General features: G+C 55.0%; 1 protein-coding gene across 1 annotated transcript; it reads right to left on the minus strand.

The window, feature by feature from the left end:
- Positions 1–144: 144 nt before the first annotated feature.
- Positions 145–27,728, minus strand: BAIAP2L2 (BAR/IMD domain containing adaptor protein 2 like 2). Its single transcript, XM_034643567.1, has 14 exons — positions 26,831–27,728; positions 25,632–25,707; positions 24,617–24,703; positions 24,121–24,182; positions 13,138–13,209; positions 12,795–12,911; positions 11,792–11,938; positions 5,079–5,231; positions 4,643–4,781; positions 4,263–4,488; positions 1,903–2,016; positions 1,367–1,574; positions 760–803; positions 145–618 (listed from the first exon to the last, which is right to left on the minus strand). The coding sequence occupies exons 1-14, from the start codon at positions 26,879–26,881 to the stop codon at positions 543–545; spliced, it is 1,572 nt and encodes a 523-aa protein (XP_034499458.1). The 5' UTR covers positions 26,882–27,728; the 3' UTR covers positions 145–542.
- Between the last annotated feature and the right edge of the window lie 112 nt (positions 27,729–27,840).

A 27,840-nucleotide genomic window follows, 5' to 3' on the forward strand; every position in this document is an offset into this window, starting at 1 on the left:
TTACAATGAAGGCTGTGAGGGGCTGTGTGGGAGCAGAGCAGTGACCTTCAGGACCTCCTGGACCCCATTCTCCAGCGGGAGGCCTCCAGCCCCAACCCCCCCAACCCTGTCGCCCAAATCAGACACCACCAGTCCTGCTGCTGTCCACTTGCTTTATTTCTCACCATTCACGAAAGTTAAACAGGAGGACAGATGCGGGTTCCGGAAGGGGGTGCGCAGGGCTCCTCCCTACAGGGGCAGAGGAGGGGAAGGGGGTTGGGTTTGCACGAGGTAGGCCCCCAGGGAGAGTCCTGGGGCCCTTGGAGGGGAAGAAACGGTCCTGTCCCTCAATTCTGCCTGCTTTATTTTGAAGGTCCCAGACCGCAGGCCAGTCCCCTTGGAGCTGCTGAATCTGCGGCTGCGGTTCGGGGCGGGGCCGCCACCCCCGGTGTCAGGACCCCGGCTTCTCGGATCCGGATCCGCTGCTGCTGCCGCCGCCAGCTCCGGGCAGCCGCTGGGCAGGTGTGGGGGGCCGACCTCTGACCCTTGTCCGAGGAAGCCCCTCAGCGGATGAGCGGCGCCGAGCGGTCATTGGTGACGGTGGGACGCAGCTTCACGGTGGCAAAGGGGTTCGTGCCCCTGGAAGCGGGGAGGTCGGGGTGAAAGGGGCACCTGAGTCAGTGCCCACCCCTCCCTCCTGCCTCCAGCCACCTCCACGCACCCCTGCCTCGTCTCCCCCCCCAGCCCTCCTCTGAGCCCAACCCCTGCTGCAGGACTCACCTGGGGAAGAGCTCTGGAGGGTGCTGTTCCCAGGACATTAGCTTCTGCGGTGGGGGGTGGGGGAAGGGCCAGGTTAGGGGGGAAAGGGGCAGGCGAGCCCCTGCCTCTGCCACTCCCCGTTCCAGGGAGGCAGAGGACTAGACCAGAGGCCCCTGCAGCGCCAGGCTTCTGGGAAATAAGGCCCGGGTGTTCTGAAGACCGGAATTCTGTGGGCTTTGCATTTGAGAAGCCTCTGGGCCACAGTGCCATCCGCCAGGCTCCGGCTGCTCTCCCTGCACCCCACTCCTCACCCCGGTCCTGCCCAGCCTGCCCCAGCCCCGGCTCTGACCCAGGATCCTGGTCATGCCTGTCCTGGGAGGTGGGAAGGACAGGCCTTGTCCAGGGCCCCCAGGAGGACAATGGGAGCTCCAGTCCCTGAGAGGAATGCTTCCGCCCTCCCCAGACTTAAAAGTCCATCCCACTCCTCCCCTGCAGATGGGCAAACTGCGGCTGGGGTGGGACGGCCCCTGGTAGCCCGCCAGTGGCCAGGGAGGGAGGGTTACCTGGTCTCCAGTCTCCCGGCCCACTGCATGAGCCCAGGGCTGGGGACAGGCGTGTGGGGGCTCACCTTGACGTCACCGGCCACCCCCGGGCTGCCCGTGCTGCTTCGGCGGCTCTCAGGCAAGGGTGTAGGTGTGGGGCTGGGGGCACAGCTTGGGACGCGGCTTGGCGTTCGGGAGCGGGCCTGGGCGTCCCAGTACTCCGAGGGGGCTGCCGAGTTGCCCGGCCGGTCCAGGAGGTCATCAAGGCTGTGGCTGCCCCGGAGCGGGTAGGATCTGAGTCCAGAGGAGGGAGGCATGGGAAGGGGGTCAGGCGTCAGGCCCCTACTGCACCCCACCCCATCTGCTGGGCTCCTGGGCGTCCTACAGCCTCCTCCCTTATACCCAGGCCAAAGGAGGCCACACGGGCTTGAAGGCAGCCCCAAGAGGAGGCAGAGGGAGGGATGCAATGACTTTCTCATGGGCGTGGGGGGGGTCCCCTTCCTCCAGGGACCGAAGGAGGCTGGGCCCACGCAGGACTGCAACTCACAGATGTCCCTTTGGAGAGTGGGGCCACCCCCCACCAAAGTCCCCACCCCGGCCCCACTTCTGACTACCCAGGTACCTGGAAGGTAGCTCATTCATAGGGTTCACGGAGGTCACTGGGCTCAAGCGGTTCATGGGGCTCACGGGCGCCTCCTCCAAAGGCTTCACATAGGCCTCAGGGAACCAGCCGCTCCTGCAGGGTGCGGGCAGAGGGTCCCCTGAGCAAACGGCCCAACAACAGTGGTCAAAATCCCACCCCTGAGAGCAATCCCTGAGCAGTGCTGGGTGCTAGGCCTCGCTCCGAGGGCTTTGCCCAGACTAACTCATTTAATCCTTCAAGGAGATCTTTCTCGACATTCAAGTCCAGCCAGCCAGCCTCACATCCTGCCAGGGGCGGAGTCACCTTAGGAAGCACTGAAGTCCAAGGAGGAAAGCAATGTGTCCAAGGACATGTGGTGACCCGCTTCATTCCCTACTCACTGAGCACCCACCACGCAAGGGCCCAGAAACAGTTCCTACTCCCCAGAGGCTCCGGCCTGGCAGACGGATGGACAGACATGCAAATGCATGATGACAAGGGTGACTGGGAAGGGAACAGGGCGGGGGCTGAGGACCACAGGCAAATACACGAGCCCGGAGGAAGGGGCACCTGAGCCCAAGATGCCTCACTACCAATCCAGGGCCCTGCTCTGCTCCGCTCCACCGCTTCCATCCACCCTAGGACTCTGGTTCCTGGGACCCCAGGGATCCCCACTCTTGGAGTCTTTGCCTGGTTGGAGGCTCATTATTGCATCTCGAGAACAGCTGGGGCTGGGGCTGGGGCTGGGGCACTTCGATCAGTGTTCCTCAGCTTCTTCAGAGCCCCGGGACCCCTCAGGTTCTTGCAGAACACTTGGGAAAGTGTTCTCCAAAAAGTCACCTTAGACCCCAAACCCAATCAACAGCGTTCTCCCCTAAAGGTACCTGGAAGCAATTTCCACTCGAACTGGCAGAATAAAACCATTTCCTTACGTTTTACCTCTGCTTTCACCATAAAGTGCTTTCACTATACACCTGCCATCTCCTTCCCCACCACCTTCTTCCCTGCCATCTTCTCCTCTGCACGGAGAGAACAGCCGTGTCCCGGGCACGTGGTCCGAGAGCACCTCTAGATGGTTTTACACTCCGGCCCCCAGGAAGTCCGCTACATGCCTGTTGGGGGGACTTTCAGGGCAGCCGGCTGCCTTCGTGGGCCCACAGAGCAGGGCTTTCCACCCCTGGTGTTTGCAGCCATCTCTACCCGGCAGCCCATCCTTCCACATCGGGCCAATTGTCGCCTGCCATCCATCCCTCTAGCCATGTGTCACCCCGTCCCGCATCACCCATCCACGATCCCCGTGGGCAGCCACCCACCCGCCACCAGTCCCTCACCCATCCCTCAGCTCTTGCCCAGCTGGCTGCCTCCTGCCAACTCATTCACGTCCTTTCCAGCCACCCTCAGCCTGTGCACCCACATCCATGCATCCTCCCGGCCCCAACCACTCAGTGCACCCCACCTGCCGGCCCGCATCCACCTACCTCCACCACCACCTCCTGGTCCTCCTTCCACCTGCCCCCCATCCACTGACCCACGCCCCCCGCATCCACCCTCCACCCACCACCCTCCACGGATTCACACCGCCCTCCACCTGCCCACTGCCCCACACCACCACCCTTGCGAGCACCCTCACGTGCACCTGCTGACTCTCCCTCTAAGCCCTCATTCCTCCCTCCTCCCCTGTAGCGTGAGTGGGAGTGGTGACCACGCAGTCTCCGCCCATAAGCCCTGTCGGGGGTCACTGCCTGGCTCCAACAAGCTCCCACCTCCCCCTTTTCTTTGGCAGAAAGAGGAATCCTTGCACACTCCCCCTTTGTGGCTGCTGACCCCTGCCCTCCGCCAGCCTTACAGTGACCAGAAAGTACTTCCCCACCTCGTGCCTCGACTCCTGGGGTCAAAACCAACCCCAGTTTGCAACCTTACAGATCCCTGCACGTGACTGCAGCTCAGCCTGCGAGGTCCCCCCATGGCCTCTGCGCCTTGCCGGGGTGGGGGGGGGGAGGAGCCCGCCTCCAGGTCCACCCCCTCCATCAGAGTTCCTCTGACTCTCAGGCTACAGGGGGACAGCTGCTCTTCCCTCCGTGTGGGGTACAAGCAGTCCCCGAGCACCCACCGCGGGGTTCCCACAGTATTCGCATCAGGGAGAGAGCCTTCCCGTTCCTCCCAAGGGCCACCGCCCTGTCCTCTTCCAACCCCGTGGACTGGATGAGGACACCGACAGGGGACGGGGCGGGGGGGGGCAGGGGAGAATTGTCTGAGCCCCGGGAGTGGAAGTGGGGGCCGGGGGCACAAATCTCCGTCGGGGCGCGATCCCAGGCCTCCGGGCTCCCTTCAGCACCCCCTGCGCCCCAGCTCCCACTCACGCGGAAGAGCCCTCCAGCTTGCCGTAGAGCCAGCCGTTCCGGGCCTCAGGCACGAGCACCTCCACGACGTCTCCGGCCGAGAAGCGCAGCAGCGTGTGGTTGGCGCCCTCTGAGTGGGAGACGAGGGCGCGGGCTCTGCGGGCACCCCCACCGCCGGCCCCGCCGCCCGGGCGCTCGCCGAAGGAGTTGGAGCGCGAGCGCTCGGTGCCGCTGGCGTAGAGCGAAGCTGCCAGGGCGGGAGAGCGCAGCGCGCGTGGGTGGGCAGTTCGCCCTCGCGTCTGCCCTCGAGCCCGCCTGCTGCAGCGCCGCCTCAGTGCCGCTCCCCGGGCCCCCGGGTCCCCGGCCCTCCCTCCGCGCTCCGGGGGGCGGGGGCCACTCACAGGCGGACGGCGTCCGGGGCAGCGACCGGCGGTCTGGCTCCAGCTGAGACGCGGACCTCGCCTCGGCGGGCTCGGGGCCGTAGGAGCCGGAGCTGTGCCGGCTGCGGGGGGAGCCGAACTCCGCCAGGGCCCTCTGGGGCTGCGAGGGGAGACGGGCAGGGCAGGGTGGGGCGGGGAGGGGGGCGCCGAGGCGCCCTAGTCCAGCCCCCACCCCCAGTCCCAGACGTCGGCGTAGGGGTTCTCGGGCCTGCGGCCCGGCCACCACGGGGGCGCCCGGGCCGCGCCGGGGCGGAAGGGCGGGCCCGGGGGCGCCGCGTAGACCGGGAGCCTGGGGGGCTGGAGGCTCCAGGCGGAAGGGCGCAGGCCCCAGGGCGCCGCGGAGGGGTGTGGGGGCCGGCGGGGGCGCGAACGGCGGCGGGGGCGCCCAGGGCCTCACCATGTCCAGGCGGGTGGGCGTCAGGCGGCCCGAGGGGTAGGGCGGCCCCAGCACGGGGCCCAGCAGGCCCGGGGAGTGGGCGCGCGATGGGCTGCGGCTGGCCTCCGACTGCTCCTTCCACAGCAGCACGCGGTTCTGGAGCACGCCCCGGGCCTGGCCGCAGGGGGGACACAGGCGTCAGCCAGATCCGAGCAGCCGCCAGTCCTGGGGCCTCCAAAGCGGCACCCTAGACCTGGGAACTCGGGCCCCGCAAGAGGAGGATGACCCGATTTTCTAGCTGGAAGGAGCCAGAGACCTCTGCAGTGTCACTTTGGACTCGGTCACTGTCTAACCTTCTCCCTCTTTTGTCGCAAGCCCCTCAGTTTTCCTTGAGGTGCTTCTCCTGCCCCTTCTCTCAGTCTGTGTGCTTTGGCCGGGCTCTCCCACGGCCCAGTACGGCGGTAGGGGTAGTCCCCGGGCCTGGCCACTCAGGTTGCTCCACCCTCCCGGCCATGGTGATGGACTCAGGGGATGGCGCTTTCCCAGAAACTCTGACCAAAGAACCCAGTCCTAGGACTTACCCTGGAACAATCTGGAAAAATATATTCTTTCACCTCATGGGCTTTGCTAAGTAGAGAAAGTGAAGCCAACACAGGAAACTACAACTAAGGGAAAATTTCTGAAGACGTGTGCTCCTTGATCCAGCTATACCTGAAACCCTTGAGCTTCATAGTAACTAAAGTGATAAATACCTTTTCTATGTAAGCCAGTTTGAGTCCTTTCCTAAAAGAAGCCTTTCAAATACAGTATTTCCTGTCTATTCCTTTTAGTCTACATAAGCATTCCTAGTGTCCCCAGTACATGGGCATCTGACTCTCTTTGAATACTTTCAAGGACCAGAAACTCAGCTGTTGACGACATAGTCCATAACCGCTTGGGGGTGGGAGGGCTTTAAATGTCGGGCCTGCTGTGTGCATGAAACGTGTTTTTAATTTTCTGTATTTTATGATGTTTTGACATCTTGGGCCTTTGCCAATCCTGCAGGGATTGCCCCTCCCAGGGCTAGAAAAATCCTAGAGATAGTAAGCAAGTTGTCCCTGCGATGGCACCTTTCCATGATTCCTCCCTTCAGTTTGGCCCAGCTGCTGAAAACCTCACAGGGATCCCAGGCAGTGAAACAGAAGTGACTCACGTCACAGGAGCAACTAGGCCCTTTGGTCACTAGGTGGACAGCCCGTCTGTTGCCTTGCATAACTAAGTAGCAAACAGCAAAAAGCCAAAACTCCAAAGGTCTTCGCGTGCTTGCCGCAGAAGCAGTATGAAAGCAAGGACACTGGGTTCTGTAGACTATATTTTTAAAAGGGTTTTTGCCCAGTTTGAGAACATTCAGTGGAAAGCACCTGCCAGGGTCCTAGGGCATTCTGAGAATAAAGGCCAGAGCACCAAGCCCCAGTCTGGGCAGCACTCCACTTTTCTGGCTTCCCTCAGCTCTGCCTCCAGGCAGTTTCGCCTGTGGTTGGGAAGAAACACCGTGCAGGCTTTCAAAACCATAAGGAGACCGTGGGAGAAGTTTTAAAAACATTTATGGAGCAGAAGAGTCATTCCAAGTATGCTACAGACCCCATAGACTGGAAAAGACTGATACATTTGACTAAATAAAAATAATTTTTTTAAACATGGCAAAACCTACAATAAGCAACTCAAATGTCAAATGACAAATGGAAAATATTTGCAACTCATCACCAAGGGCTAATTTCAGTAACATATAAAGAGCTCCGAGAAATGAATAAGACAAAAGGAGGAAAAGAGGATGACACGTCCTAGTAAAGGACATCCAATGGCTCGGAACCATGAAAAGATCTGTCTCGCCTATTAAGACGAGTATAACATAAAACCACACGGAGATACCAGCTTTACCTTGCTGATTAGCAAACATTGAAAAGTTTGCTCTCACACTGTTGTCAAAAAGAAGGGAATCTCCAGCATGGCTGGCAGAAGGGTAGACTGGGACAACCAATGCCTATATCCTTGGGCTCGCCAATTCCATTCCCAGGAATTTATCCTGGAGATAGACTTGCGTGAGTGCGATAAACAGAGACGCTGAGGGCGAGGTGGGCTGGGGGGTATGTTATGGGTCAGACACGGACTCAGCTGGAATTGGGGAACGGTTCAGGACATGGGCAGAAAGGAGCTTTCTGCCAAAGAAGGTACTTCAATGGCCAGTAAGTACCGGAAAAGGTATTCACTAGCATTGCTACCCATCAGGGAAACACACATCAAAGCCATAAGGAGATACCACTTTCCATCCACTCGCATGGCTCGAGTCAAGATGACAGACAAGAACAGGTGTTGGCAAGGATGCGGAGACATTGCGAAGCTCGTACGCGGCTGGCGGGACCGCGACATGGTGCAGCCACTTCGGAAAACAGTCTGGAAGTTCCTTAAACAGTTGAACAGAGAGTTACCCTATTCTCAGCAAGTCCGCTCCCGTACAGCCAGGAGGAGTGAACGTATATGTCCACACGGAAACTTCGACATCTATCCACAGCAGCATTAGTTCTATCAGCCGCAAATAAACTGATTAATGGATAAATGAAATGTGGCGTCTCCAGACCACGGACCAGTATTTGGCAGTAGCAGGAAACGAAGGATGGATGTGTGCCCCAGTGATGAGGGATCTTACCTGCAGGATGCTTCAGGAGGGAAGCCAGTCACAAAGGACCACACTTTGGTTGATTCTGTTTATATGGAATGTGCAGAGGAAGCACATCTCTAGAGACAGAATGTAGATCGTGGTGGCCTAGACCGGAGTGGGGGGTTGTGGTGGGGTGGGGGAGGGTTGGGGAATGACCATCAAGGGCTGCTGGGGTTTTTCGGGGTAATGCAAACGTTCTAAACTTGATTGTGGCGACCGGTGCACCACTCTGTGAATATCCGAGGCTCCACTGAACTGTGCATTTTAAATGGATGAATTGCATCTCGATGCAACTATTTCAAAAATGAACAAGCAGTTCGTCTCCGCAGCGGCACTCTGTGAGGGAGGGGAGAGGCAGGAGGAGAAGGCGGAGCCCTGAGCCGGGGGCTGGCTGGGGGCGGGGGCAGAGAAAGGATGTCAGCCGGAGCCAGGATCAGGTACTGGGTCCAGCCAGGTCTCCCACCTCGGCTCAGCACCGGAGGGTCCCTGGGTTCAGAGACTTGGGAAGGGGCTTGGCTGAGGCGGGGAGGCAAGAGTCTGCTGGGGGCTGTGGGAGGCAGCTGACTGCAAGCAGACAGAGGTCCTGAAGGATGGCGTTTGGCTGCAGCTTTGGAGGGGAGAGAGTAGGGGCAGGAGAACCTGACTCCACTGGGTCCCTCATAGGACATTCCACCACTTCGTCAACCTTGCGAGATGGGGACTATTTCCCTCTTTTGCAAGATAAGAAAATGAGACTCAGAGAAGTGAAATCACTTGCTGGGTTTGCAGCCAGGATGCAGTGGCTGGGAAACAGACAAGAATACAAAGAAAGACAAATGGAAACTAAACAAGAGTGCAAAGACATAGAAAGTACTGGGCAGAGCGACGAGGCTAGGGAGCGGGGAGAAGCCGTGTTGGCGGCATATCAGGGAAGAGAGGCTGCTGGCCGGGTGATGGGTCCGCAGCCCGCTCTGTCTCAGATAGGACATAAAGCCAGGGCCTGACATGCCGTCTGGACTCAAAACATATTTATTAAATACACGAATGAAGGAACAGATGACATTGGAAAAATGCAGGGACAAGGTCATCAGTTTTGAGGGAATGGTGGAAAATGCTATCCCAGGGTCCTTGGCCCCTCCATCTGCAGATGCCACCAGTCCCCCTCAATAGGGGTCAACAGCCAGGACAGGCCAGGCAGGCAAGGCCACATGCCAGGTGGGTAACTGGGAGGCTGTGGCCCCTGCTGGACCTTGACGGAAGGCAGCAGGATAGAACCTGGGCCAATACTGGGCTGGCAGGGGCCTGAGGACCCACAACAGAGAGGCTGGGAAGAGGCGTTCAGGCAGTGCTGCCCACAGAGATACTTGGGGAGGTCAGTGTCAGGTGTCTCTTCTGACTGTGGCCTGGGAGGGGCTGCTGGCTTTCCTGAGTCCCAGGACTCCATAGACTTGGGCTGAAGCTAGCCCATAGGGTAGCTCCTTGTAATTTAGAGACAGGTGTTCTCTCTGGATGGACAGAGTCTGGTGGCATACATTTGGTGAGAGGATGGCCTCTTTATAAAAAGAGAGAGATGTTCCTCTCTCCAGGAAAACACAGTCTGCACCAGTGTGTTCAGCTTGAAGAACGGAACACAGGTCTTGCTCTCAACCAGGTTCCCTTGTGCAGTGCTCATTCCGCACAACCTTCCCTGGCAGCCATGTCTGCAGTGGTTCTCTGGATGAGTAGGCTAAATTAATCCCTATCCCTGAGGATGAGGTGAGAGCCCATGCTTGCAACAGGAAGGCCTGGGTTAGAAGGGGGTCCCACTGGGGTAGAGATTTCTCCACTCCCCCAGTCCTCCCACGTTTGCCAGTACCACTGCCTGAGGCCTTGCAGTTCAACTCAACCCTGAGTGGGAACAGGAGCATGAGGAGGCAAAGGAAAGAAACAGGGCATCTGAGAGGACCCAGCAGTGAGAGAGGAGAACCCAGAAGACCACCCAGGAGGCTGAGAGAAGGGGGTGACAAGCTCGACAAGATCTTGATAGAAGCATTTGCTGCATACCGAAGCCCTTCTAACCCAGACAAAGCATGATTTGAAGACTGAAGATTGAACAGATGAACTAGAGGACAGAACAGTCCTGGTGGGAACACAATCAGGCCTGGCGACCTGTCAGGTGGGGGGAGAATATCTCAAACTACAGAACAAGGACAAATGAAACAGACTTGGCGAGGGAGGAGGTCATAGATGTAGAGTTCTAGAAGGAGAAGAAGGAATGATGGTGGAGAGATAATAGTTAAAGAAACAGAAGAGCCAACAGCTCCACTGACCTGAAGAAAGACCTGAGCCCACAGAGTGAAGGGCACCAGCAGGCACCCATCTAGGGGTGCCCGGACAAATGCCTGGGTCCCAAGGACACCAAGAAAATCTCCAAGCATCCAGAGAGAGAGCCACTTACTTAAGAGGGAAAGAAGACAGACCAACACCCGACCTCGCATCCACAACACAGAGCACCAGAAAACAGGGGAACATCCTCTTGGACCCCAGGAGAAAAAGCCTACAGCCCTGGAATCCTTCAACCAGCCGACAGGCTGCTCAGCACCCAGGGTCAAAGTGAGACTTTTGCACGTACGCATGGATTCAGGTGGCACATCTGCAGAAAACATTTAATTAACCCAGACAGAAAACTCAAGACAGCGGGAAATGAAAAGGAGTGAAAACAGTGGTATCAGCGTATCTGATCACGTGTGTAGTGAAATACCAGTGCAAGTGACCGCGCACCGGGCATCGGGAATATACACGATCTAAGTGAAGTTTCTCGAAATAGAAGGATCATAGTGCAAAGAAATGACTCGTGAGAGTCTAGAACTAAAAGTCCTGAAGTTTTTTGGCAAAACCAAGAGCTTGGGGTCGGGGAGGATAAGGGGAGGAATAAGACCACGTTTTAGAGTGCCAACGAAGCAGGGAAATCCTTCTCCAGGCCTCATCTTAAGGGGTGGGGGGCTGCAATGGACAGAGTAGTGTCGAGGGGGCTGTGTTATCAGTATATTTTGGAAAACGTAAGAGATGAATCTGTGTTATCATGAGGGTCACAAAGTGAGGTCATCATGAAGAGAGATGAAAAGAACAGTAGGATTTGCAAATTAATAAAGGGGAAAGGCGAATGTATAGTAACACAACCAAAGTGGCACAAGCAAGCATGGGAGAAAGAGAGGAAATGACTAAGTAAAATAAAACAGGTATGTCAATTGTTGGGTTACCTGGGAATGAACTGAATTCCTCTATTTGAAGACATAAGCTGTCAGACTGGTTAAAAGTCAAAACTGAGCCGTATGTTAGGGACAGAAAACACATTTAAAGAGATAAAAGGGGTGCCTGGCTGGCTCACTCAGAAGAGTGTGTGACTCTTGATCTCAGGATCATGAATTCAAACCCCATCTTGGGTGTAGGGATTACTTAAATAAATAAAACTTTAAAACAAAGAGTTCACAGAAGAGAAAGGAGGATAATTTCAATCTCAAGCCAAAGTGAAATGAAAAGCATCAGGCTGGATTATAAGATATTAAATACATAAATGGTTAACAGTTACAGAGAAGGTATAATAGTCATAAACCCAACAGCACTAAACAACATGGCAGTTAAATACAGAAAGCAAAATCCACTAGAAAACCAAAGAGATTGGTCTAGCAGACGGAACAGAGCAAGAGCACAGAGGATTTAAACAGTATGATAAAAGTAATAGGCAATAGCTAAATAAACTTATGAATTGATGAATTTGCAAATGGTGAGTCTATGCAAGCAGGAATGAAGAAAATAAATGGTTCATACGTGAGTGAACAAAGGCATGAATTAGTGAATGAATGTGAGAGTAAACAAAATCATGAAGGAATAACTGAATGAATATCTGAAGATACAAATAAACAACCAAAGAAATAGATGGGGAGAGTAAGCAGTAAATATCTACAGAGAAGAAGGATAGAAGGGAATGGGCGAAGGGAGGGAAATTCCCGTGGGCAGCCAGCTCACAGAGACCACAGATCCTAGGAAGGCTCCGTTGGCTGTCCCCCCGGCCCCAGCTCACCCGGCCAAAAAACTGCAGGAAGGTGTTGGAAAGCAGCAGGTGCTTCTCAGCCAGGAAACGATAGCGCCGCTTCTCTTCTAGTTCAGCTGCCCGCTGACTCTCAGACACGAAGGCCTGCATCTGCGCGTGTAGCCGGTTCACGCTCTCCTGTGGGAGAAGCGGGTTCTGGCTGGAGGCGGCGAGTGGACGCCTCATCCCACCCTCCACAAATACCAGCTGTCTGAAGCCTCCTGTCCTTCCTGAATCAGCCGTCCCCTCCAAGAGGCCCTCCCCTGAGCACCCAGCTCATCCGAGCGCCCGGGCCCACCTCTCATGGGCGTCCTCATCCTCCTGAGTCTGGGCTCTGTGTCGGCCCAGCCTGGGCCCATCTCACACGCAGGGCTGGTGTCTGAGCCATCCCTCTGCCCCCAGCCCCAGGCCCGGAGTCAAGCACGGAGAGGGGTCCCGGGAGCGTGGTTTAAGGAAACGTGAATGCATTGATTAATTAGTCCCTACTTGGGAGGATAGATTCTGAAGAGGAGAGATAAGAGCTTAGTAAGGGAGCTGGAAGAGGAGAGAGGAAAGGAAATAGAAATCTTGGAGACCAAGGCCAGGGATGGGGCCCTGAGCTTGGGAGGACGGCTGGCCCTAGCCAGGGGCAGGGGAGCGCGGACGGGACAGGAGGGAGCGGAGGATGGCGGGGCTGCTGGGGAATTACAACTTGGCTACCGCAATCAGGAGCAGCATGGCTGATGGCCTTAGGTTTTCTCCGAGAAGTAGAAGGCGGGAGGCCTGGGGAGCCTGGGGAGGGCCGGGCAGTGACCGCGCAAGGATCAGCGCTGAGGTGGGCCCGAGGGCCGTGGGTGCCGTGCCCACCTACCAGGGGCCGGCTGCCCTCCCTCGCTACACCCACCACAGAGTGGGGCAGGCGGCCCTCCTGGAGCTGAGCTGGCGCTGGGTGGGGGAGCTCAGGAGGGTGTCAGGGGGTCCCCCCAAAGCCTGGTTTTGCCCCCAGCTCTTGCACCTTCATCTCCCGCACATTCTTGTCCCTCTTGCGTTCCATGCGCCACAGCTCAGACATGCACTTCTCCAGGCTGGCTGCTCGGTGGCGGTACTCCATCTCATAGTGCTGGCGGCTGTCCTTGGAGAGGGTGGAGAGAGGAAGGAGACCCCCATGTCAAAGAGCTCAAGACTCCGGGTCCACGGGTCAGAGCACTGGACAGGGCCCCGGGGCGCTCAGCTGGGAACATGGATAGCCTGGGGCCAGTCGATGCCCAGCGCAGGCCTTGGTGTGCTCATCCATTAAACAGGGAGAGGCCGTCTTGCCTGTGATGGGCTGGGGGGCCAAGGTGGGCGGCCATACTTACTTTGATGAACTGCATGTCCAGTTTGGTGTTCTTCTCCATGTGCTGTAGCAGATCTCCATGGAATGTCTGCACCTGTGTGGAGTGCAGGGTGGGGGTGATCGGGGTGACCCTAATCATTCCCAGGCCCCAGCATCCCTGGCACTGCTCAGTCCAATACAGCATTCCGAACACACAGGCACCTGCCCAGACCCTGGAGAAAATGGTCCTGATACAAGCACCCGGTTGGAGGGAAGATTAAATGGTTCCATATGCAAACAGGTAGTGCGGTGGCTGGCGGGCCACACCCCCTGCATACATGTATCAGTGTCTTCTGGTTCTTAGTCCCATTCTGTGCTTTGCTGATGCCGTTCCCTCTGCCTGGAATTTCCTACCAGACTTCAAATACCAGCTTCCCTACCCCCTCTACCGGGGAGTCTCCCCAGCAGAATCCATTGTCTTCCCATTTTGTTTCTGGAATGTATATACATTCATTTGTTTACTTTTCATCCCTCCAGCCATAGAACAGAATTTCTTCCTGGGCCCCTGATCATAGGCGCTCTGTAGGAGCAGCGGGCCACTGTAGGCATGAACCTCGTCTGACCATCTCTGTGTCCCCAGCACCGTGGGCAGGGCCTGACCCAGTGACTGCTCACAGCTGTTGAGGCCTTAGCTGAGGGGCGGCTGGTTTCCACGACAGGTGAAACGGAGGTGGCTGAGCACCTGGGTGACCAGGAGGCCGGGGAAGGCTACTGGGCTCAGACCCAGAAGAGCGACGTCCTAGTAGTTCTGGTTCTGCCTCCAATTTGCTCTAGAACATTGGACAAGTTGCTACCCCTCTCTGGGCCTCAGTTTCCCCATCTGTACCAGGAAGGTCTTGGCCAGATGCTCTTGAAGGTCCAGCCTTGTAAGCCCAAAGAGCTTTGATTCTGGGAGCCCTGGTGCTCACCAGGCACCTTCCCCCTGGACGCCCCCATCAGCGTCCCCTGGGTCACCGTGTGCTGTGGGGACATCAGCTCTAAACCCTTCAGCTGCGCGCTTTGCCCTTGGGTTCACAGGGAGCAGACAGGAGTGTCCCCCATCCTGCAGTCACTCCCGCCTCAGGGGACCTCTGTGCTCAGCCTCCTTTGTCTGCACCCCCTTTCCCCTCAACAGCACCTGCTCAAGAACTCTCCGTGGGTGCTGCCAGGCCTGCTGCCGCAGGGTGCCCATGCTGTGCTGGGGGAGCTCTATCCCTTGGGGTAGGGCGTTGCCCAGAAGAAGAATGCTGGTAATCTTCCTCCAGTATTCAGGGAAAACCAGCCAATTATAAAAGTTGCAAATTTAACGTTTTTCTCCTGTAATTGTTTCTGGAAGCCTGGTAACTGCTGGTCTATAGGGGAGCTTGAGTGTGGCCCCCTCAGGACTGGCCATGCCTTGAACCCTGAGTTGTGGCTGCTGGGGGGTGTGTGTGTGTGTGTGTGTGTGTGTGTATGTGTGTGTAGAGGGGTCAGTGTTATGAATGGTGCGCCAAGACCACATATCTGCCCTTGTCTACTGGATCCAGGAAGTGAGCCTTCCCAACGTGCACCTGCTGGACCTCCCACGGTGGCCCCTGGGGCGCCTCACTCGCCCCTCCCCTGGCCCTGCTTTCCCCTGAAAAGACAGTCCAAGGTTCCTGCTTGAACGCCAAACGTGTTCTTGAAAATCCCCGTATCCTGCAAAATCACCCAAAATAAACAACAGGGCTTAGGGAAGATACAGGGTTGGAGCTGACGCAAAAGCCAGGCAACTTTGTAACCGGAGCACTCATAAAGATGTTGAATGGTACCCGGGGATGAACTTGAGCCACACTGAAAGCTACGGAAAATATCTAAAATGCACAAAACCCACAGAACGGACACGCCAGCTCCGCCAGCAGAGCTGGTGTGCTGAGACAGTGCAGGGGGACGTGAGGCTGTCCTGAAGTTGGGCAAGGGAGGTGGTGCAGCCTGCCCCCAGCTGGGAGCCCTGGGCGGCTGGGAGCGCTCTCCCCAAGGAGGCCTGGGTGCACGAGCTCTTTTAAAATGTTCTTAGAAGGGGCGCCTGGGTGGCACAGTCGTTAAGCGTCTGCCTTTGGCTCAGGGCGTGATCCCGGCGTTATGGGATCAAGCCCCACATCAGGCTCCTCCGCTATGAGCCTGCTTCTTCCTCTCCCACTCCCCCTGCTTGTGCTCCCTCTCTTGCTGGCTGTCTCTCTCTCTGTCGAATAAATAAATAAAATCTTTTAAAAAAAATGTTCTTAGAATACAGATGAAAGGGCTCTTGCTGTCAGTGCCGCAGACAAGCTGGGGGCTTTCCCCTTCCTCCTAATTCTGTTTGCCCTCTCACTCTCACCTAGGAGACATGGCTTACGGACAAGCCACCTTCCATGTATCAGCTGTCACTCTCCTGCTTCCAATTGGATATGAACTGAGTCACCCCGTGGATATATGTGTGAGAACGAGACTGCTGGATCATAATTCTTCCTGTTGCCATGGCTTGGCTCTGATCACCAATTAGATGGGGCCCAGGCACCATGGGGTTAATGGAAAGTCTTCATTAAGCTCCGGAGGAAATGAATCTACTAAGGGGTTGATAACTGATGTGAACTTTGAGCTCTTGCTATGGGGGAACCATAGGACTATCTATTAACAGGTGGCTTGGGAAACACGGAAGTCACCAACCCCAGGCAGACTGAGGAATTCCCAGTAGGTCAGAACGCGGCCCACCCCCGTGTCCCCTCTCCCAGCATATACTTCATTAGCGGGTCCTGTGAGCCCTTCAGTATAGAAGCTGAGAGCAGGCCCACTGCGGAAAACACGCACTGTAAGTTCTATGTATTGAGTTATTCCAGTAACACGCAAGAAATCCTTTTGTCTCCTATACAGGCACTCCCTGCCCCTCCCGCCCTGGAAGAATTGTCCCTGTAGGCTAACCCCATTCCTGTCTTCCAGTATGCTCTTGAACACCCTCCAGTCAGACTGTGCCCCACCACGCCAGTAAGAATATTCTTGTTGAAATCACTGCATTTCCCATCACAGAGCCAGCTCTCCAGATTCATCTGACGCGTCATATGGTCATCATTCAGCACATTTGACCATTCCCTCTCCCTGAAACACCTTCTTCCCTTGGCTTCCAGCCTACTACCCTCTCCTGGTTTTCCTTGCACCCCCCCTACCCCCGTGCATCGTTGCTGCCTCTTCTCTGTCATTTGCTGATTCTCCCTCACCTCCTCATCCCCCAGGGCCTCTTCCTTTCCCTTCCTGCATCCACTCCCTCCATGAGCTCAACCGTCCATATGCTCAGGACTCCCAGACAAACAATCCACCCTAAACCTTGACCCCAAACTCTAGCCTCATATATACAACTGAGGTCCACATCTCCATCTGGTTTTCTAATAAGTGCCTCAAACTTACCATGTCTAAAACTAAGTCCCTGATCTCTCCCCTCCACCTGAACTGCTCCACACTCAGTATTTCCCACCTCAGCTAATGGCAACTACACCTTTCCAGTTGATCAGGACAAAGCCTTGGAGTTAGTCTGACTCTCCCTTTTCTTTTGCAACTGACATCCACTCCATCAAAAAATCTTATTGGCTTTACATTCAGTCTGATTTCTTCTCAACACTACCACTGTTCCCACTTTCCCAAGCCATTTCAACCCTCCCCTAGATTATTGCCTCTAAACTGGTCTTCCTACTTCTGCTTTTGTCCTCTGCTACTGATATTTTATTCTTAGTACAGGAGACAGAGTGATCCTACTAAAATATAAGTCAAACAATGAACAACTGGAGGATGAAATTTTAAAAATCCAATTATAATAGCTAAAAAAGCCAAATACCTAGGAATAAATCTATCAAAAGACGTGCAAGACTGGTACCCTGAAAATGACAAGGTGTTGCTATAAGAAATGGATAAATGGAAAGGTATACCATGTTCACGGATCAGAAGACTCAATACTGTTAAAATGACCATGAATTTATAATTTTTTAAAAAGTAGGCTCCACTCCCAACGTGGGGCTTGAACTCAGGACCCTAAGATCGAAAGTTGCATCCTCTACTGACTGAGCCAGCCAGGTGCCCCATGATAGCCATTAATTTATAGGTAATGCAATCCCTGTCAAAATTCCAGCAGGTTTTCTTAAGGAATTGACAAGCTGATTCTAAATATGGAAATGCAAAGGATCTTGAATGTGCAAAATAATTTTGAGAAAGAAGAACAAAATTCTTAGACTATTTAATTTTTTTAAAGATTTTATTAATTTATTTGTCAGAGAGAGAGAGAGAGCACACAAGCAGGGGGAGCAGTAGGCAGAGGAAGAAACAGGCTCCCTGCTGAGCAAGGAGCCTGATGCAGGACTTGAACCCAGGACCCTGGGATCATGACCTGAGCCGAAGCAGATGCTCAACCAACTGAGCCACCCGGGCGCCCCTAGACTATTTGATTTTAAGACTCACTATAAAGCAACAGCAATTAATACAGTTGTGGTATTACCATACACAAAAATAAACTCCAAATGGATGAAAGACCTCGATGTGAGACAGGAATCCATCAAATTTCTAGAGGAGAACATAGGCAACAACCTCTACGACATCGGCCAAAGCAAACTTTTTCATGGCACATCTCCAAAGGCAAGAGAAACAAAAGATAAAATGAACTTATGGGACTTCATCAAGATAAAAAGCTTCTGCACAGCCAAGGAAACAGTCAAAAAAGCTAAGAGGCAGCCCACGGAATGGGAGAATATATTTGCAAAGGACACTACAGATAAAGGACTGGTATCCAAGATCTACAAAGAACTTCTCAAACTCAATACACGAGAAACAAATAAACAAATCAAAAAATGGGCAGAAGATATGAACAGACACTTTTCCAATGAAGACATACAAATGGCTAACAGACACATGAAAAAATGTTCAAAATCATTAGCCATCAGGGAAATTCAAATCAAAACCACACTGAGATACCACCTTACGCCAGTTAGAATGGCAAAGATAGACAAGGCAAGAAACAACAATTGTTGGAGAGGATGTGGAGAAAGGGGATCCCTCCTACATTGTTGGTGGGAATGCAAGTTGGTACAGCCACTCTGGAAAACAGTGTGGAGGTCCCTTAAAAAGTTAAAAATTGAACTACCCTATGACCCAGCCATTGCACTACTGGGTGTTTACCCCAAAGATACAGACGTAGTAAAGAGAAGGGCCATATGCACCCCAATGTTCATAGCTGCATTGTCCACAATAGCCAAATCATGGAAGGAGCCGAGATGCCCTTCAACAGATGACTGGATTANAAAGGGATAAAGAAGGGGGGTAGTCAGAAGGGGGAATGAAACATGAGAGACTATGGACTCTGGGAAACAAACTGAGGGCCTCAGAGGGGAGGGGGTGGGGGAATGGGATAGACTGGTGATGGGTAGTAAGGAGGGCACGTATTGCATGGTGCACTGGGTGTTATACGCAACTAATGAAGCATCAAACTTTACATCNTTTACATTGGAATCCGGGGATGTACTGTATGGTGATTAACATAATATAATAAAAAAATCATTAAAAAAATACAGTTGTGGTATTGGTGTAAGGATAGACAAATATATCAATAGAAAAGGGTAGAGAGCTCAGAAATAGATCCACACATATACAACAAATCAAATTTTGACAAAGACACCAAGTCAGTTCAATGGTGAAAGGAAAGTCTTTTTGAAATGGTGCTGGAACAACTGAAAGTCTATACAGGGGGAAAGAACCCCCGATTCTATCTCACTTCATACACAAAAGCAAATTTAAGATAGATCATAGAAATAAATACAAAGTCCAGAACATAAAGTTCCCACAAGAAAACTTACAGTGTCTTTGCCATGGCGGTAGGCAAAGATTTCTTTCTTTCTTTTTTTTTTAAAGATTTTATTTATTTATTTGACAGAGATAGAGACAGCCAGCGAGAGACGGAACACAAGCAGGGGGAGTGGGAGGGGAAGAAGCAGGCTCATAGCGGAGGAGCCTGATGTGGGGCTCGATCCCAGAACGCCAGGATCACGCCCTGAGCCGCAGGCAGACGCTTAACCGCTGTGCCACCCAGGCACCCCGGTAGGCAAAGATTTCTTAAATAGGATACAAACACAGACCACTTTTTAAAATTATCAAATTAGAGGCAGGTGTTTGCTGTTGCCATAGTATTAGTCCCATGAATTGAAAGACAGCTTACCGAGTTTAAACAGACTCTGCCTTTTGTAAAATGAAAACAATTAAATAGCCAAATTCCTAAAAATGTAAATGTTGTGCTCATCAAAGACACTATTTAGAAAATGAATAGACAAGCAATAGGTTGGGAAAAAAAAACATGCATCATGCATATATCTGATAAGGGACTCATATCTTGCCTATATAAAGAACTCCTATGAGTCAACAAGTATAACCCAATAAATAGTGAAAGTGCTAAACAAACACCTCAAATGTCCAGTAAGCCCATTAAAAGTCTCTAGTCATTGGCATACGCGAAATGAAACCGCAATGAGGTACCGTTCCGTACCTTCTCGAATGGCTAAAATAACAACGATGGACAACGTCGAAGGTTGGCAAGCATGTCGAGCAGCAGCAGCTTTCACACACTGCTAGTGGGGGTGCAGCTAGCACGGTGGCTTTGGAGAGCTCTTTGGCGGTTTCACGTAAAGCCAAATATATGTCACCCTGTGACCCACAAATTCCGTTCCCAGGTATTTACCCAAGAGGAATGAAAACATACAGCCACAAAAGACTTGTACAAGAATGTTCACAGCAGCCCTAGTCGTAGTAGCCCAATCTGGAAACAACCCAAATGACCATCAGCAGAAAAAGAGATAAACAAGTTGTGGTAGCCTCCTGCAGTGGAATAGTAAGCAAACAGGACAACGCATTGATCCCCATGACAGTGTGAAGCCACCTTACAGACATCATACCGGGTGAACAAGGTGGGTCACAGAGGAACACGTATGTATAAGTCCCATCATATGAAGTCCTAGAACAGGCAAAATGAATCTCCAGAGACAGAAATCAGGGAGTGGGCTGCCAAAGAGGGGGAATACTTTTTTTTAATGAAAAGAAACAAAGAAACAAGAGTGAATGTTAACGGTGACAGTGTTTTAGGGAAGAGGGTGACAAAAATGTTCCAACATTGGATAGTGGGGATGGGTTCAAAGCTCTGTGACTACCTCAAAAACTTCTAAATTGTATACTTTAAAGGGGTGAATTTCAAGCTGATATTACATATTTAATATCTAATATATACTATATATAAGAATATATTTTTCTATATTATTGTATGTATAGATACATCCATGATAGGACTTCTATTATGGGCTCCATTCTTGGTCCAGGTATTGAATCATAATATCTGGAAGTATGTAGGGGGAAGAAATGAAGAAAAAAGTAAAAATAGCCAAGAGGAAGGACAGATGTTAGAGATAAGCTGTGGAGATCTAACATACAGATAATAGGAGTCCCTGAAGAAGAAATGCAAAGACAGAGAACAAAAACATTCTAAAAACTGTGATTTAAGACAACGTTCCTGAAATTTAAAAAAAAAAAGATTTAGAACTACTTATTGCAAAAATACCCCATGTGACTGGGAATATTGACCCAGACTGATCAACACCAAGACATGTCTAGAAAAATTACTGGACTGAAGAAAAAGAAAAAAAGGAAAAATCTTTTGGGCACCTAGACTGAGAAAGCAAATGATTTATGATGGGAAAAAAATAGATCATCAGACTTTTCAACAGCAACGATCAGTGTTCTGTGTCTGAAGACGACCGGGATGACCGAATGCTTTCATTCTCTGTATCCTCGAGAATCAGGATTCTTGAGGAGGACCAGGAACAAAGAAGATGCCATGGAACCCCTAGGAGGCTGAGCAAAGCAAGACAGCTAGAAAGCTGTCAAAACTACTAGGGTTGTGCCCAGAAGACTCAGGAGCCAGACTGAGGAAGCTTCTATTGGCCAAAGAGGAGACATTTTCAACTTGGCTAAAGACAAGAAAATTGCAAAGGACTGAAATACATCAGATGTGTTTAAATCTACAAATACTGCGGATACTAAAGAATGCTACAGTAATGGGGTGAGGAAAACAATACAGCACATTGATCACCTTCAGAGGATGACAGGGAGCGTGTTCATGAGCTTAAAAGCTAATAAATAAGTAAGGGGAGTGAATAAACCTTGATACTGCTTTTCCCACCCAAAACGTGCCACTGGTAACAAAGTAGGTAAGGAGAAGCATCTCCGTATAGAAATATCCCGGCTCATGGGTAAGAGCATCACAAGAACAGGTTAACTCCCAAGGTGGGAGTGGATCCGGACACACAGAGCCTCCATGGCTGTTCATATCACATGCTACAGACGTGCCGTGGCTCCCGACGGAAGAACCCAGTGCCCTCTGTGGTCTTGCCAGAGGGATAGAACCTGGGTCTGATCAAGCCCCGGCATCCAGAGGACAGAGGAAGAAGCTGAACTATGCCAGGAATGTAAGATCAGCAATTTCCAGATTGTAGGAAAACCAGTCATAGGGCCCCAGGGCCTTCAACAGACAAGTCGTAAGGGAAAGAAAGGGATGGAGGGGAACCAGGGGATTGAGAAACTTGAAGGCATATTTGAAAGAAAAGAGACAGAACACAACCAGACTCTAATTTAGGGACGTACGCCCGAGTGATCAGCTACAAGGAGCGCAAGGAAGTATCAGATCGTGGTCACTTTTGGAGGGAGGAGAGGAGGGAGGGGCTGTGATTTTGACAGGGAGCGCAGGGAGGGGTCCTGGAGAGGCTGGCACGGTTCTTGTCCTGGATGGTAGTTTGCCTTAAAATGATTCCTTACACTCTAATTTGCTCAGTGAGATTTCCCTGTCTGTGTTTTCGTTCACAATAACAAAAACAGATCCTGCCGCCCTTTGGCTTTGCGCACTCAGAATGGCCAGGGCCCGGGCAAGGCTGCACGACAGGGCTCTTGGAATGGCCGATCATCTCCTTCACACGTGCCTCCACTAGCCTTTCGGGGCTGTTGCCTCCGCCCAGAACGCCCTTCCAGCATGCGTCTCCCTGGCTAACACCCTGGCCTCCTCCAGGCCTCTCTCAGGGTCCCCTTCCTAGGGCTGTTTTCCTGGAATATCTGATAAAAATTGCAGCCCTCCCACACTGGCTATGTGGCTTCCCTGCTCTATTTGCCTCCGGAACACATTTTGCGTCTAACCTGTTGCGTATATGCTCACCTGTTAGTCTTGGGTTTTGTCTGACCCCTCTCTTGGGGAAGGCCAGGGTTTTGTCTGCGCTTGCAACAGTGCCCGACACCCAGCTGAAGATAGCTGTTGAATGAATGAGCCCACGGGGGAGACAGTGTCTGCTGTGCTGGGTCTGGTATGGTCCTGGCCGACGGCCCTGACCAGTTGTCACAGCCAAGACACCGGTGCCCAGAGAGGGCAGCTCTCCTTACAGAGAGGGCCTGGAGGACACTCGTCCTCATCCAGCCCAGGGGGGCCACGAGTGACACAGAGAGCCATCAAAGCCCAGGATGGGAAGTCACAGGCCGCCAGCACAAGCAGTGCTCCTGGCTCCTTTCCTGAGCCCCAGGACCGACACGGCTGAGCCCTAAGCCTGCAAGTGTCCCAGAGAAGGGCCCCATCCCAGGGTTTTATCCTGGGCTGGTGGATGCATGTTTTCTGCTCCTGCAATTGCTCCCCATTTTGACAGGATAACGAAACTGCTGAGTATTTTCTGGTGTCCCCCAAAGCGCACACTGACTTCCAAGGGTTCCCCCCACACACCTTTGAGAGCCACGTGCTGTCACAATGAGCTGACATTTCCTCCCAAGCTTTCCAAGACCCGTCACCATGAGGCCCTCTCCTACTCCGCCCCAGCTCCCCATCCTTGGCCCGCTTCTGCCGACCGCGCCCCCTGGGAACGCCCTCTCGTCTCCTCTCCATGTGGCCAGCCCCCACTCTCTTTTCAAAGCTTGCTCTTTCCATCCAGAGTCAGTGAAGCCCTGCTCGTGCCAGGCCCTGCCCCAGCCCTTGCAGGGCTCCCAGTCTCGGCAGGGATAGCCGGGCCAATAGATCCTGCTGCCCGTTACCACCACGAAGATGCATGGAGGGCACCTAGTTTATCCTTAGGAATTCACCTGGTCCTCACCGGGGTCCTGCAGGTAGTTATGATCATCTTCAGTGTACAGACAGGCAAGCCAAAGTACAGAGAGGCTTGTTCAAGGTCACAAGCCAGCGGCAGGTGGCGCCGGGCTTTGAACCCAGGTGCTCTGGCGGCAGAGCTCGCTTTCTTCACCACCACGTGCTAAGAGGGCATAGATGCATCCGCTGGAGTTCAGAAGAAGTAATGAGCTTGCCCAGGGGTCAAGGGAGGCCTGGTAAGGTGCTGGCCAGCGAGGCCAGGGATGCTGCTGGGCTGGGAGAACAGCATGAAGTCCACCCAGCGGTAGGAACACCAGGCCGTGTCTGCAGAGGGCAGCTCTTCGTGGCGCTGGGTTGTGACTGGGGGGTGCCACAGGGAGGTTGCTGGGTCAGCAGGGCCTGGGATCCCTCACTGGGAAGACTGGGTTTAGTTCTGTGGGGTTTTCTCATGGCTGTATCAAGGCCAGGTGGCTGGCGGCTCTCTGGGAGCATGGAGGGAGGGGCCGGGAAGCCAGAGAGGCGCAGGGCCTGGCCGCATGCACCTGGGCAGCGGTCCTGTCTCGCCCTAGCTCCTCCACTCGCTGTGGAACTGCGGGCAAGGGACTCAGGTTCCTGGTCTGTAGAATGGAGACCGAAGCGGCGGCTGCCTCCCAGGGTTGCTGGAGGCTTGGACAAGCTCTGGCAGGTGCACGCGCCCCGCACAGATGGGCCTGGGAGGTGCCCGGAAGGCCCACGCTTGTGTGTCACTAAGGGCCACAGGGAGCCCTCCCTGAGAAAGGCCGTGGCAGGTGGGGCCCTCGTCTTCCTTGGAACGCAGCCCACTCTCCTGAGTGACGCCTCAGGGCCACGCGGCGCGATACTCACCACCACCTCCAGGTCAGAGTTCAAGTGCCGCTGCGTGTCCGACATCTGCACCAGGATCTCTCCTGGAGGCACAGAGAACGGTGGCGTCAGTGGGGCAGGCCGCCCCACCCGCCCTCCTCCCGCTAGAACCTGCCACAGGGGCTGCCTGGGATGGGATTTGGGGAGCAAAGTCCAAGGATTTCCCAGATGGCTCTGGGAGGATGGCAGTGCCTGTCCCAGCCCTGGAACAGCCCGGCAGGGAGTGGCGGGGAGGGGCTTGGGCTCCGGAGCAGGAGTCTGGGCTCTGGACTCGCCCTGCGCTGCAAGGCCTGTGGCGTGAGGGCATTTCCAGGAAGGGCCGGAACAGGAAAGGAACCCTCTCTGGGCCGCCAGGATGGTGGGCCAGGCAGGCCCCGGGCCTCAGGGACAGCACCAGGGAGACAGAGGGGCCTCGGCAGCACGAGGCGAGCCCTCCAGGCCCAAGAAAGAGTATATAGTGGAAGGGGGAGCGCCTCACCCAGAATCTGCGAGGTGGAGCTCTGCAGGGCCTGCTCCCCGATCTTCTGGATTGCGTTGAAGTACACCTCAGCCGCCTCGGACAGAGCTGCGTGGGGACAGGGGATGGGTGTAGCCCCGGCCCCTCCTCCATCCACCCCCCCGGGACCCCTCCTTTCAGGAGAGGATGCATGGAGGGGACACTGTGGGATCTGGCAGAGGCGTCGGTGGGGGGGGGGGTCCCGGGGGGTGGGTGTGGACGCGGGGTATTGGCCAGAGGAGGAAGTGGGTGTGGAGCAGGGCCCAGGGCAGCTGCACCCCCCACGGGGACTCAGCGTGTGTCTGTTGTGAGCGGGGGCGCAGGCGTCCGTGTGCACCCATGGGAGGGTGTGGGCACGTGTGGCGTGATGCGCAGGGTAGGGGCATGGGCTGGGGGAGCTGGTGTGGGAGGAGAACAGGTTTTGACTCCAAAGTCCTAAAGGGCAGGGAGGGCTTATGTGGCCCTCAACTCCAGGTGTGTCCCTGGCTTGTCCTTGGCCCAGAGCGTTGCAAGCCCTGGTGAAGTGATTAGCCTTGGTGGAGCGGGTGTTGTTGGGAAATGGGGGAGGGGTAGCTGTTTGCACGGGCACCGTGGCGGAGGTTCGGCCGTCGATGTGTGGGTGAGGGCGCTGGGCAGAGTGAGGACACACAGCTGTGGCACAGAGCCCGGCTTGCCGTGGTGGGCCTGGGTATCGCAGAGGGCTCACGGGGCAGCATCCGGGTGACACATACTAAGTGTGTGCAGTAGGGGCCGTGGAGGCCGCCAGGACCGGGCGCTGCGTCTCTGGGGGCATCCGGGGGCATCTAGGAAGCGGGCAGAGGAGGCTGTGCGGGTGTGCGGGTGAGGGTGCTGGTGGGAGCGTGGACGGGCGAGCCCGAGTGGAGTGTCTGGTTTGGGGTGCAGACGATGCGGGGGTGCAGGTGACTGTGTGGAGGGACAGGTGCGTGGGCACAATGGGGGCTGGGGGGCCGGGGGGGCCGGGGGGCCGGGCACTTACCATGGAAGGCCCTGAGGTAGTTGTTCCCGAGGTACACCAGGTTCTCCAGGGCGGGGTTAAACCGCTCCATGATGCTCTGGGGCCCGAGGCCAAAGGGAGGGAGGATGAAGATTGGGAGAGGAAGAGGAAGAAAGGGACGGGGCCCCCCCAGGCCCAGAGAGAAGCCTGACTCTAGGGGAACCTGCCTAGAAGTGTGGAGTCACCCCAAATCCTGACTGCGGCGGGGCCTCGAGGTCATCTCCCCGAATCCCTGTTCCACATTGGCTCCCGCTCACACACCTGCCCTGGCAGGAACTTGCTCCCAAGACAATGCATCTGGAAGCTTCTCCTCCTCCCCCTGGGAGGAAGCTTGTGGTCTGTTGCAGCCCCCCGCTGGGGGTGGCGCAACCCTGCGCTGGGTCCAGGCCTTGCCAGGCTGGACACACGGGTGTCTGACAGTCACCTCAGGGGCAAGGGCACATCTTGACCTCCTCAAAGAAGAGCCCCTTGGGAGCAAGGCCACGGCCAGCTGGAGAGCACCCTCGGGGTACAGAGGGCCTGGGGCATGGACTTAGACTTGGGTCTTGGGTCCCAGAGGCAGAAGCCTCTCTGGGACGTTCAGAGACCTTGAACAAGCTGTTTTACTGTGCTGGCCTTGGCTTTCTCATCATTTGGGGTAATTATTTTCTATCCTACAGGCAGGTTGTTGTGGGGCTTACATATGAAAGGGTCCTGCACACAGTAGGCGCTCAATAAAAGTCTATGAGGACAGTGGCAATCTATCTGGAGTGAAGTAGAAAACTTGAGTGAGGGGCTCAGAAAAGAAAGAGACAGGAAGACAGAGACAGACAGAGAGGGACTCCCCAGTCTTGGGCAGGTGGCTCTTTGGGCCCCTGCCTCGCTCCCACCTCTAGCCACCCTGGGCCCCGTCCTGCCTTTGTCCAGCATCTAGGAGTGCTGTCTCAGCGGGCCTGTCGCTCACTGGGTGACTGCGGACAAACCCCTTCCCTGGGAGCCTCCAGGGAGCCTCAGGGTGGGGATGGGATGGCTAACCATCCCCAGGGATCCCCACCCTGTGCCCACAAGCCAGCCTGGCTCTGGGCCTTCCTTCCCAGAATATGCTGTAGTCATGCTCACCCTCTGTCCTCCAGGCCCAGCCCGACTTTCGAGCCCTGAGAAAGCGCGCTCGGGCCTGGGGCCTGGGCCACACGCCTGCTCACCTTGTAGATGGCCATGGTGGACCGATAGAATTGGTCCATCTCGGGGGCCATGGGGTGGGCTGCAAGCTGGCTGCTGGTCGGGAGGCTGGAGGTGCTGGCAGGGCCGGGAGCACAGAGGGTCGGTCCCCTCCAGAGCCCACAGCTCGGGAGCGAGCAAAGAAAGCTGCAGAATGAGATCTGGATACAGAGGGCCTGCTGGTGGTGGTGGCCGGGGAGGAGGTGGCAGCTTAATTATTCACCAGCCAGTGATGTCAGAATGCGATCTGGGGCGTAACCAGACCCGGGGGAAGGCATCCTGTGACGCGGGCAGGTTCGTGTGACCTGCCTTCAATTATTTACCCCTCTGAGCCGTGGGCCCGTGGGCACGCGTGGACGGGCCACTGTCTTAGGTCCCCTCCTCCTCCAGGTCGAGCCTCCCCCAGGCCAGCAGGAACCCCTGGCTCTGGTGTGTGTGTGGGTGGGGGTACCCCTGCCCTCCCATCTGTCCACATTGGGCATGGCCCAAGTTATAGGGCCATAGCTGCTGGGGGCCCTGCCCCGAGACCCTCCCTGACCGACCCGGCCCTGGAGGCCAAATGTACCACTGGGTGTCCCGACTCTCTGGCCTCTTCTCTGCCCCAAGCCCTCCACCCACACCTCGAGGGCTGAGGCTCCCACATCTGCCGCTGCCTGCCCACCTCCTCTCATGCTGGCAGCACGAAGCCTGGAGCTGCACAGACCTGGGACAGACCTGGGACAAACCTGGGCCCCGCTCGCCGGCTGTGTGACAGGGCCCAAGGCCCCTGCCCACTCTGGGTCTCATCCCCTGCCCCAGCAAATGGGGCCCGCCCTCGCCTCCCACCATGGGCAAGTGGGCTTAGCTGCCACCGCTGAACATCACCGGCCTGATTGGGGGAGCCCTGGAGAAGAAAAGTGGTGCCCTCCTCCCCTCCCCGCCATCGGGAGAGTCAGGAAACAGCACTCATCCAAGGGGGCATGGGACGATGACGGGCTGAAGGGAGCACTCGTAG

This window comes from Ailuropoda melanoleuca, chromosome 15 (genome assembly GCF_002007445.2).
Source record: "Ailuropoda melanoleuca isolate Jingjing chromosome 15, ASM200744v2, whole genome shotgun sequence".
In the NCBI taxonomy this organism is placed as follows: Eukaryota; Metazoa; Chordata; class Mammalia; order Carnivora; family Ursidae; genus Ailuropoda; species Ailuropoda melanoleuca.